Genomic DNA, 11,756 nt, shown 5'->3' with positions numbered 1-11,756 from the left:
GTTGATGATACTACTGTATATTTTCAATACATAATAATTTTTTCAAATAAAGTTTTTGTTGTGATCCTTAGCTAATTCTTCTGACATAGATATCACTCACAAAAATAGCTGGTCCTATCCCTCCTCCTCTCTTGCCTCCTGAGGGGCAGAAGTCTAATCACTGCAGCTCATCTGAAATGAAGCTGCACTGTGCCTGTCAAGTGCCCTGGGACTTTAATGTTGGTAGAACATAAACCTCAGCCTGTAAGCACCAGGCTGTGCTGATAGAGCTCTGACAAAGGGAGGAAGCAAAGAGCATAAGCACAGGCCCCAGGGGAGGGAGGCAGAGACATGGTAGGCCCTCGGTAACAGTTATTGCAGAAATCCAAAGTAGAACAGAAGTCCCCCATCTCCCTCCTTTTAGTCCAGGAAATGAAAGCTGAAACTGGGTTACTATAGAGATCAGACTCCGCAGTTGTAATATATTCTCCCTTATAAGAAAATTCTCTGCATTTGAGCACATTCTGTGGTTTAAAACCCATTCTCAGTGTGCATGCATGCCTGCAAGATGCTACCTACTTCCCCAGCTAAAAACATTCACTAAATTATACAGATTTGCTGTAAAAACCCTAGATACTGAGACTTAACTCTGTGTTGGTCTGTCTGAAGCCAGGGGTACAGCTGTAATGCTGCAGGTGTGTTTAACATTGAATTCCTGCCCGGAGTGTTTCTATCAAAATCAGGTGAGGTGCACAGTGCCCATGAGGTGGGCACTGTGACCACCATTGTGCTCTTAGACCTGTAAGGCCAAGAATTTACTACAGGTTTCCTCTACTAGTGCTTATTTAGAGGATATCTTCCTTTTACACTGTTGTTTACCATAATTCAGCAACAAGAAAAGCAACACATCCTTGGAAATCACGAAGAGGCCAAGAAAAGGAACTTCACCTCAAAACCGCATAGAGCTAACCCCCTTTCTCTTTGTTCCTTTATTGCTGAATTTGCCTCAGAAAAGGACTACACACAAACAAAATAAGCATACTTGCATTCAAGCCCTACATTTTTTTTCCCAGAAACTCAAGGCTATTAATAGCTCCCACTGACAACTAGATCAGCCCTCTGCTGAGACAAATAATGGAACAACTAGTGACTTAGCAAAACAGCGACTCAACAGGGAGGAAGATGACTGTGGCGCTCACATATAATCCTCCTCCTGCAGCTGGCTTCTGGTTCAACAGCCACCATGGATTTCTTTTGCTAGCCCTTCCACCACCGTGGAGATCTGCTAATCTGACCATGGCGAGATGTGTGTCTCAGAGAATCATATACTCCATTTCACATCAGTAAAGCAGCTGGGAGCTGATGCCTTGAGCCAGAAAATAGGCACATCATGATTCGACAGGAATGGTCTGCCCAGCTTCACAGGCTTGTTGGTAAAATAATACAGTACAGCTTTCCTTTTCAGAAGAGATGCTTTAGGGCACTGTGTTTCTTACGCTCTCCATCCCCGATACAATTATTCCTTTTCTTAGGTTTCTTGCTGACCACCAGACTTCCTCTTTTAAACACACCACTGTGTAAATTTTATCCTAGGAAGACTTAGACACACTTAACACTATGTCCTCAACCCACTAATCCCTGTTTATTGCTTTCTGTAAGGCACACAGCCTCTGCTGACCAGGAACAAGGCAGTAAGAAAGAAAATTACAGGAGGAGACACACCCTGAAATAGATAGGCTCAGCCAAGTGCCTGCTTAAACTGCCCGCTGCGCCCCTGGCTGTTTCCAGGCTGGTTTCTGAGTCTTGCTGCCGGTCGACTGCCACTTCCCACGTCTCTCTTGGTTAGTCTCTTCACAGGTGTAAACCCAGAGCAGGATGAGGCCCTGGTTCCTCTCTCCTAACCTGGGGCCATTAATCACAGCTCCAGCATCCCAGGAGTGCTCACTGGGAACTGATACAGGGACATGAGCTGGAGAGCAACTCTGGGGCTCTACCCTGCACGTACCGGGTAGGTCAGTGCCTCTGTCACCAGTAAACCTTTACTGGCTATCTTAGATGCAGAGATCACATTCCTGACCCCATTTGTTTCTGTGGTTCAGCTCAATTACAAAGCTTTGTAGGAGAAGGGAGTGTGTTTGGTTTCCTCTTTCCAGCCAGGGATGTCCTCTGCACCCCCTAAGCCTGCCTCTGTTTCCTCACCCTCCTGCTGAAGGAGAGAGAAGGTGGCACAAGAATTTTTCCTGCCTTAAGCCAGGTATTTGCTTTCTTTATTATTTCTCACAATAAAGTAAGAATTCCCAGATCCCAACATTGTCCCCATTCAGCCAAGGGAAGCCACCACTTGACCTCTGCTGCAGTGGAGAAGCAGCCTTCCTACATAGCAAGCACAAACGTCTGACTCCCCGCATTCACACACTGCATGCCCAGACGCCTTCCTCTTCGCCCTCAGGAGCATCTTACAACTTGGTAGAGATGAGCTGTGGCAATGATCGACAAACACTGGACTGGGAGAACACAGCAGTTGCCATACGGGTCAGCCTAACCAGCATCCTCTTCCCAACCACAGCAAACATCAGAGGCTCCAGGAAGTCATGGATGTCCCAATATCTTTGATACAGAACAATTTTTTTTTTTTTACCAATCATATTGGCTGCGCCCTATGCTGAGCATGAGGGCTTCTGTATTTTTTTTTTTTTAACAGCTGATTAGTTCAATCCTTACCAACTACAGTTGTTCTGTTATCCATACATAGTTCCCATCATGAGGGATGAGATGATTCTTCCCCTTCTCTCCCACCTTCCTTTGACTGCTGCCCCATAGAAGCACGCAGCAGATGTGGCCCACCTGCCCCCTCCCAGTGCAGAGAGCCTGTTGTGTGTCCTCCCACTTCAAAGCCAAGGAACAGGCAAACAGTCTGTGGCTGAACCCCATCTGAATTGGAAAGCTCTTCTTCCCCAGGAAACAGAGGCTGCCCAGTAGCGCTGCCTCTGAATCACCCTTCCTTGAGTTCCTCTTAAGAAATGCTGCAAGACTTCCTCACTGATTGCCCCAGAACAGCAACTACAATAAACCAGACTTTATTTACCAACCCTGACTCAGCCTTGTTGAAGCGTTAGATGTCTGTGACTCTCCAGTGAAAATGTACATCTCTATTTCAGGCTTTGATTGAGGCTGGAGGCTTGCAAGTGAGAAATGTTTACCTAGAAAACTTGTAACCTCTCTTCTGAGCTGCAGCACTGAATGCACTGCAGTAATGTTTTACAGGCATGGAGAAAGCAAGCCATCCATCCTAGCCAGGCATGGAGAAGGACAGGTTATTAAATGTGGCTTTGAAAGTTTCCTGTAGTACCGGTTCCATTATGCAGAGTTTTGCCATCTCATTCTAGGTGAAGTATGAGTCAGAATACAGTAAAGCTATTTTTAAAAGATCTCTCATCTATAGCTGTATCTCAGCTACAAATTAGAACAAACATTCACCGTTGATAAAAGCCATGGTGACATGCAGAGTTGCAGATCACAGGACAGAGAGGAAATGATCAAATGGGGCTTTATTTTTAAAGATATATGACCTATGGGTGGGAAGAATATTGCCTGATGTTTATTTTGGGCCTAGAAAAGTAAGGGCACTCACTGTAAATGTGGGTTTTTCTCAGAGATGATGTTTTAGACACAGATGAACTTTTCAAAGGAGCAGAGAAAGACCACATCTTTCTTAAATTTCAGTGGCACGTCCGTATCTATATTCTGAGGAATGCTTTGAAGGTTTGGCTGCCTGATCCTGCTCTGCTGGCAGAGGAACGGAACAAGCAATGAACAGACCCTGTGTCATCCCACACCACCCCGGGAGCAGCTGCAGCACTTGGTTTTCTGCTGCTCTCTGCTCCGAGGCTGCAACTTTTTTTTTGCCTTTCCTTGCCAATTTCAGTGCAAACTCATCCCAGCCCCACGGCTGTTCTCAACCTGCTGAGCTGCTGCTCCAGAACCGCATGGCCCTGAGAGAAGTCCATTTTATATATGTGCCAGTTCCCTGCCCCTGCCCTGCAGGGACAGCTACATGGGCACAGAGGCACGGTGATTTATCCCCACAAACCCTGCACCCTCTCCACCTCAGTTTTCCTTGCCATTACGCTCTCTACATTGGCCTTTGTGGTTTGAGAAGAGTGCGGGGGGTGGCCTGTGCAGCAGTTCCCCACCATGTCACTCTCAGCGCCAGGTTCCCGAGGAAGCACCCTGGGAGCATCAACACAGAGCCTTCAAAGCCGCTGCTGAAACCATCTGCAGACGTGCTCTGAACACAAACACAGGCTTCTCCTCCTGCCCACGAAGATCAGGAGTGTGAAGACGTGTCGGAGGGAAATGCCAACCCAAGGGCTAGAAAGGCTCACCTCACACAGCTCCTGCTCTTTAGGGTAGTCCTCAATGTCCCTTCATCTGGCTGCCTGCAGCCTGCCATACTGGAGAAGCCCCTCGCCCAGGGCTGGTCAGACACAGTATCTGGTAGTCTCCAGCAGCCTGCACACAACCCATTGAGCTATCGAGGCAATGCTGCAAGACGGTGCTCTGCCCATGTAGAAAGGACTCACCCTCACACGACGGGAGAACCTGTGAAGGTGTCCCACAGCTGGTGTCTAGCCTGCAGCATGGGCTGCCACAGGCTAGAAGCGCAGCACTTCATCCCTGTTCAGTGTCACTCTGTGCCAGTCAGAGCACTGCTGATGAGGGCTTGCTTGGGTTGGAGCTTCCCGAGCGGGTGGCAGAGCAGGAGGACACAAAGGCTTAAAGGTGACAATGCAGGAAGCACCCTGCTGTCTCCAGTGCTGCTGGGTGCCAAGACTTCAGGGTCTGCAGATATACTCATCGGACCAGCTGAGGCAGTGCTGGACACCGTCCCGGCACAGCCTCCTGGGGATGCAGGAGCAGTACTCGTAGAGCACAGGGCTGCAGCTCCACCACTCCGACCCACACGGGGGGCAGGCAGCCACTGGGAGGGATGGAAAACAGGGAACAGAAATGCTTCTGCTGCACTGACCCCTTCCCTCCTTTCTTACACAGGTAGCTACCCTTTCATCCCTGGCAGCTACTGAAAAGCCGCTGGTGATGACCCTGAGTCTGTGAACCCACCAAAGAGGACACTTGCTTGATGCTACTTGTGGGAGACAACCAGGGAGCGTGACATTGCAATGACCTTCGTGGTAGACATACCATCCTGGGGGGAACAACTAGATGTAATCTGTTTTTTTAGCAAGCTACTCTAGAGAAAGCTGCTGATACAGGCACATCTCGCCTGAGGTTCAAAACCACAAGGGTGACTTAGGAACCAACCTGCTGCTCATTTTAGTGAGAGAAGGATCTAGATGGCTTTGAAGCTGCTGAGGCACACTCAGTCCTCCTGGCTCAGAGACGTACCCATCTCCTGACCAACAACCAAAGGCCAGTTTGAATGATCACTGCTGCCTACAGCTGCACATCACGATGAAACTGCTCCATGCTCAGCAAGCCACAGAGGAGTAACTTTTGGGGCTGGGAGCAAAGCATGGAGCCTTTCCCCTTTCAGTTGCCACTACGTTTTGACACAGAGCCCTTGGCAGCTGATGGGATGGAGCCCACATGGTTCATACTCCCAGATATTTTGTGTTTTAGCAGTGGATGCCAGCCTCCAGGTGTTTCCAGCAGCATCAGTGAGCACCACACCTGTACAATCTATTTCAATCCATCAGCAGAAAAGACCTTTCGCCCAACAGTAACCAGAAAAGAGACTTACAGCTCCCCATCTCATCAGAGCAGTCTCCGCAGTTGTTCTTCCCATTACATCTCTGATCGGCGTAGACCCAGTACATGGGGTTACTGCAGCGGAAAACCAGGTATCCTGGAAGGCTGTGGGGCAAGTCACCTGCAAGGGGACACACAGAGGACACATGCTCAACTCCACCAGGCACAGATGCACTGGCTAAAATGGGGATGGCAGCCAACAAAGTCTGCTGTCATGGGGGGGGGGGTCAGTCGGTCCTTCCCTGTACGGTGTCAGGGCATGCAGAATGCTGCAGATGCGGTTGGAGAGGGAAAGGGATGCTCGTGGCTGAGCTGGAAGCAGAGTCTGGGTGCCCCAGGCTTCTACTTTAATGAGTTTTTTTCCAGGGTAACTGGACAATAAATTAACCATGTAGGCATACAGCTTAAGCAATGGAGGAAAACTGCATCATGGTTTAAAAAAAAAACCCAAAACCTTAAGAAGATCAGAGGAGCTTGGAGTCTTTGATTCCTGGCACTCCCGCTGGGTTTTGGGCAGTGCCATCTCTCAGCATCTGCCCTACAACGGATCTACCAGGTTTATCTGCTCTCTTAGGTGGCCAGAAGCACGGAGCAGGATTAGAGGAATGCCGGCCGCTCTGTCTCACAACAGGAAGCCCAGTGCAGGGAGAACAGTCACAACAAAACTGCTCACCACAGAGTTTCTCCTGCTCATCCTCTCCGTTCCTGCAGTTTCTGACTCTGTCACAGACCTGGCTGGCCAGGATGCAAGTCGCTCGGTCATCACACAAGAAGCCTGTCCGGTTATTGGAGGCTGCACAGAAGCGGTTCACTGACGGGAAAGCAAGAAATACTTTATTTTCCAACATTTTCATGGAATGAGAAGCAGATCAAGGGGAAGAAAGGGGGATTTCCAAAGTTCATTTGTCGTTCTGGAAATAACCAGGGGCCAAGTTTCTGGTAGGTTCATGGCAGAGTCTGAAAACTATACCAGTAGTCTGAAGCATGACTGTGCCACCCAGAGTTAACACAGCCCTATAGAGGACACCAGAGCCAAGGAACAGCTGGTGGGGACTTGGGCTGTGCAAGGCTGACACAGCCCTGTACCACCCTGCCGCCGGTCCCTTTTCTTCCTCCCGGTCTGTGCCGGGAAGCACCACTTCACGCATGGTCATGAACACGAAGGCTCTTCTCATGCAACATCATTTTCTGCATCCCTTACCAAAAAAAATAACGACTCTTGGGATACCAACCTGGCGCATGTGCCAGGAGTCCCAGCGCCACCGCCAAGCCCACGGCGGCAGCGAGGACGAGCAGTGCCGCGGCAGAGATGCAGGCACGTCTCCGCGTGCAGCCCGTGCGGGCACGGCGTGGCTGGCAGCAGTCTGTTGGGAGGCAAGAGGGAGAGATGAGGGGCAGGGGAAGGGTCAGGCAGGGCTGAGCGGGGTCGGGGTGTTTTGGAGGGGAACAGCACAGAGCCACAAGGGTGATGTTTCGGGGGCTCTGCATGCAGGACGGGCAAGGGCCTGCTGGGGTTGATAGTTGAGTTTTAATAGCCAAACTCCAATGTTAAACACCTCCTCATAGGGAACTTTGCTGCTTGCAGTGTGGAAGAGCCCGTGCCACCGTCGTGGAGCACCGGGACCGAATGGCACAAACCCACCCAACGCACTCAGATGCAGAAGGGTGGAGAAGGCCAAGCCCCTGCCTGACCCCGTGGGACACCAATGCCCTTTTCGCAGCGGGAGCAGCTGAAACACAGGGCAGGTTGGTGTAAGGCTGGGAAAGGTGCCCTACCAGAGCCCATGACAAAACTCCTCAAGAGGTAAAATTTCATTTTACAGCATTTTGGGCTTGCTGCCCCAACCAGGACTTTAACGCTCCCACAGAATGAGGCTGAATTATCAGCTCAAAATGGTGAGAACTGGCTGAAGAACAGCCCTTTCCCTCCCCAAAGACATCTCCGAGGTACAAAGGGCAGCGACCTTCCAGGGACTCCAACCTTCAGAAACTCACGTACGTAAATCAAACCAAATCCAAAAGCTAAAGGCCCAACCCACAGTCATTGCAACACGACAGCAGCGCACACAACAGCAATGCCGATCAGCTGCCCTCATCTCAGCTCCCTGCAGCACTAGTGCTTTGTCTCTAAACCAACATTGTATTTGCTTGCATTCCTTCGTATTTCCAGACCAACAGAAAAAAAATTAATGCGGTCATCTGAGAAACGCATAACTGGTCACTTAAGACAACCCTGCATGTATAATTGAATTCTGGTATTTCTGAACTTAAAGAGCTTTGATTGAAAAGTTAGAATTGGTCTTAGCTGTGCTTCATATTTACTTAGTAGTTGTGTTGTACAAACGCAAGTGAAGGCACGGCCTTTACTCAACGGCAAAGGGATCCCAGCTGCAGTAACCACCCCCTCTGTCATGCTTGAGCAGGAATCAAACGCATAACATGTCAGCATAAAAGAAAAGTGGTGAATTACAGCATGTCTGTGTCTACAAGACAACACCTTTGACCAGTATGCACAACAGTTGCAAACAGACACAAGTAGAAAATAATGGCAGTGATGAAGTGCTGTTGCAACCCACTCTACAGGTTTGATATTGTTTGATCTCACCTTCTCCTCCTTAATATGGACAAAATTTGCTGAAGTTTGGGTATTAAAACATATAGAAAGCCTATAGCAAGTTCATTATGAGCCCTTCTGTGACAGACAAGGATTACCTATCATGCTACTATACCACAAGACTGCCAACTGCAGGCCAACAAAGAATACTTTAAGTTTATTAATTTCATAGTCTGGACGTTTCACTACACAGAAGGGGGGCAGAGGGGAATCAGTCTCAACAGACCATAAATACTGGTTGTATTTTACATTACATACATAGTTTCAACTGAATTATACTTTAATAATAAAAATGTTAAGCTCTGCATTTTATTCGTTACCTCTTTCTTCAGAGGACTTTGCTGAATCAAAAGTAGCTACATCACCATTTCTCTAGAAGGAAAGGAATAAGACTGTTTACAGAAGCAGCACGCAGTAACCACACAACATATGCCTTTCTAGTTCCCATGCCCTCTTACCCAGGAATATATAATGTATTCGTTTATTTTTACATACAAGCAAAAATTGCCTCGGTGGAAGCGTGGCCTAGATTTAATTCACAAAGCAATCAATCAGATCACCTTTTAAATCTTAGTTACCCATTTGTAAAACAAACACTAATGCAAGTCCAGCGCTTTATATCAATACTTTCCTTTTGTATCGTATTAGGTTAAGTAGAAACAACTCAAAATCACACAGAAACCAGTGATAAAGAGATCAGACGAACAATGTTATCAAGAACACATGTACTTTAGGGAACAGCTGCACATAAGATTTTTCTGAAGAGAAGGACTGTACCTGGGGATGAGTTTTGTTCATGCTTCCCAGAGCTACAGCCCTCACAGCAGCGCAGAGGACCGCAGGGAGTTTTCTGCACCTAACAGGAGCGATGTTACCAGGATACCAAATCCAACAGAGGTAGGAAAGCAAGGAGCGTGCTGCTGCCCAGGCATGCAAGCAGGAGAGGATGGGGAAAGCAGCGCCGAGCCCGTGCTCCAGCTCCGGTTGGAAGTGGGGTTTCTGGTTTGCTTCTCATTCCTCCTGGCTCCATCTTGGCCTCACAACAGGTCATTAGGCAAATCATAGAGGACACGGAGATTTTGGATGCAGAGAACCCCACTGCCACTCCTGACACCAGTTCAGAAGATGAACACTCATCCCTAGCTGATGCCGACTGCATTTACCCTGGTGCCAGTCAGGGAGAACCCCCCTTCATGACAAAAACTTGAGGGAAGAGAGTCTGATCATCTTCATGCAAGTCTCCTTTCTCCCCATCTCCTTCCCAAGACAGAGCTGACACACTGACCTCAGAGCAGCATCAGCCCAGACTCCTGCAAGATGACCAGATCTCAGCAGAGCTGTGCAGGATACAACCATCTGGAATAGGTTTCCTGCTTGGGCAACAAGCACAGGCACAGCAAATCTTCCAGGGTCCTCTCTTTTCCTTGCATACTTGAATTTCCAGGCCTGCAGTAAGTCTTAGCAGCTCAGCCTGTAGCTAACGTGAACTTACAAATAGATTGCAGCCTTCTAAACTGGCTGCAGGTCTCAGCACAGCACACACAGAGTGGAGTTTTGCAGCTTCAAGGATAAAATGTCATGAGCAGGCAGCTTTGCCAGAGGGGTAGGGGGGAGAAAAAGCACTGGCATAAAGTGTTCGAGGAGCTTGTGTTATGGCTTGCAGGAGGGTCCATAGGACTCAAGTGCCTCCAAATTGTTGCCACCTCACAGATCACAATTCCTCCCCAAGCGCTAGCAAAACTAGCTTACCAGGGCTTCAGAGGAGAAGCTGGCAGCTATATTGCCTGTAAGTTGGCCCCAAGACAGCTGCCTTGAATTGATTCAAAGCACCAAATAATGCCCAACATGGAGGAACAATTACAGCTACTTCCCTCTCCGTCCCCACACATACAACTCATTCTCGATCACATTAACACTGAGTTAATCCAGGCTTCCTGACAAGGGCACCTGCCAACCCTGCACTCGCCTGTTCACAGACCAGCCAGAATTAAATACAGTCTCGTAGGAGCTCCTCCTTCGGCATGGCAACACCAATTTGTCCAAAGCAGAAGCTGCTCACAAGAATACGTCACTGTTAAACTTGGTGCTAGAAAGCTCTCCTGTTCCGAGGGGAATTTTGGGTGAAAACACCAAATGCCAAGTAGCAAACAGTCTGCAAGTCTGGGCACCTGCTACAATACGGAAGAATGACAGATTAAGGGTGAAAACCTGCGTATCTTAAGTTCTGGATCTGTTTATCTTTAAAGAGGAAGTTTTAGTTTCTAATCAGACTTAATACACAAGGACTATTTTGAGCCTTCAAAAAGCTTATTAGGTAACTGTGAGTTTGCTAAGAGTCCCATGTAAGAGCCAGGTCAAGCAGGCTAGCCATCCACACCCCACGAAATAATCCATGATGAAAACATTTAAAATGAGGAGTAAATCCACTCTTACAGGCAAGTGTCCATATGACCAGACATCTACCACCATCTGCTTCCTGCACCAAGATTATCAAGCTCAGCTGTAGCCAACCAGGCAGTTGGGGTTTAGAACAGTTACTCCACAAAGACCGCTAGTTCAGAAAAATGAGTTCATGAGAATGAGGTAACAAACACAAACAAGCCCTTCTGAAGGAAAAAAAAAAAAAAAAAAAATCTTTGCCAAAGATCAGAGAAGCTGAAGAGGGAACACAGATTAACATATATGGTATGACAGGAGACTATTGTTAATTCTAGCACCTAAAAAAACCCCCAACCCTGTCCAAGCCCCGCCAAATGTACTGTGGCTATTTCTGCCAGCAGTGAATTGCACACACTTGAGAGGGTTGCCTCATTTGTGTCAAGATATTTCCTTTTAAAATCCAACACAAGTTCAATTGAACACATGCCTAAAGAGAATATAAAATGCTTTCCTCCTGCAATTTCAATAATTTAAGGCCCTTCATTTAAACAGAGGTCCTGGGCAGAGATCAAACCAAAATTGCAGCCTCTGAAAATGAAGATATCAGGAAGTCAAACATTTAACAAAAAATGAGTGGGCCAAGCCATTTTGCAAAGTCAAATGCCAAGATAGCTTAAATAGTCCATTTAGATTAGAAATCTTGAAAAACAGTCCGATTACTGCAGCCTAGCTAGTATCTGATTTTACTGAGGGAAGATACTTTGACAAGAGCTTACAAGTACAACACTTAACAAATTCTTCAGACTCTGGCTCACTCTGGAAACAGTAGTGCCAAGTGACAGATTGCCACAGGCACAGTTTCCTGTGACCTAACAGCAGTTAGGTTACTAAATCACTGGCTTCACTACACAGATCACTTAGCTGAAATGTCATTAAACAGCAAACAAAAGACAAAACCTGTAAAACATCTCCTGAGTTTTCTCCCTTTGTCATAGGCAGATACAAAGCCAAATGA

At 47.7% G+C, this 11,756-nt stretch overlaps 1 protein-coding gene across 1 annotated transcript; it reads right to left on the bottom strand.

The window, feature by feature from the left end:
- Positions 1-4,814: 4,814 nt before the first annotated feature.
- On the bottom strand, positions 4,815-11,034 carry LDLRAD1 (low density lipoprotein receptor class A domain containing 1). Its single transcript, XM_075710967.1, has 6 exons — positions 9,140-11,034; positions 8,683-8,734; positions 6,981-7,112; positions 6,422-6,559; positions 5,741-5,869; positions 4,815-4,960 (listed from the first exon to the last, which is right to left on the bottom strand). Exons 1-6 carry the CDS (start codon positions 9,158-9,160, stop codon positions 4,815-4,817), a joined length of 618 nt encoding a protein of 205 aa, XP_075567082.1. The 5' UTR covers positions 9,161-11,034.
- Positions 11,035-11,756: the final 722 nt, after the last annotated feature.

Source organism: Pelecanus crispus, chromosome 5 (genome assembly GCF_030463565.1).
Source record: "Pelecanus crispus isolate bPelCri1 chromosome 5, bPelCri1.pri, whole genome shotgun sequence".
Taxonomy (NCBI): domain Eukaryota; kingdom Metazoa; phylum Chordata; class Aves; order Pelecaniformes; family Pelecanidae; genus Pelecanus; species Pelecanus crispus.
The sequence above is the reverse complement of the archived record's forward strand: the minus strand, read 5'-3'. Positions and strand labels throughout refer to the sequence as shown.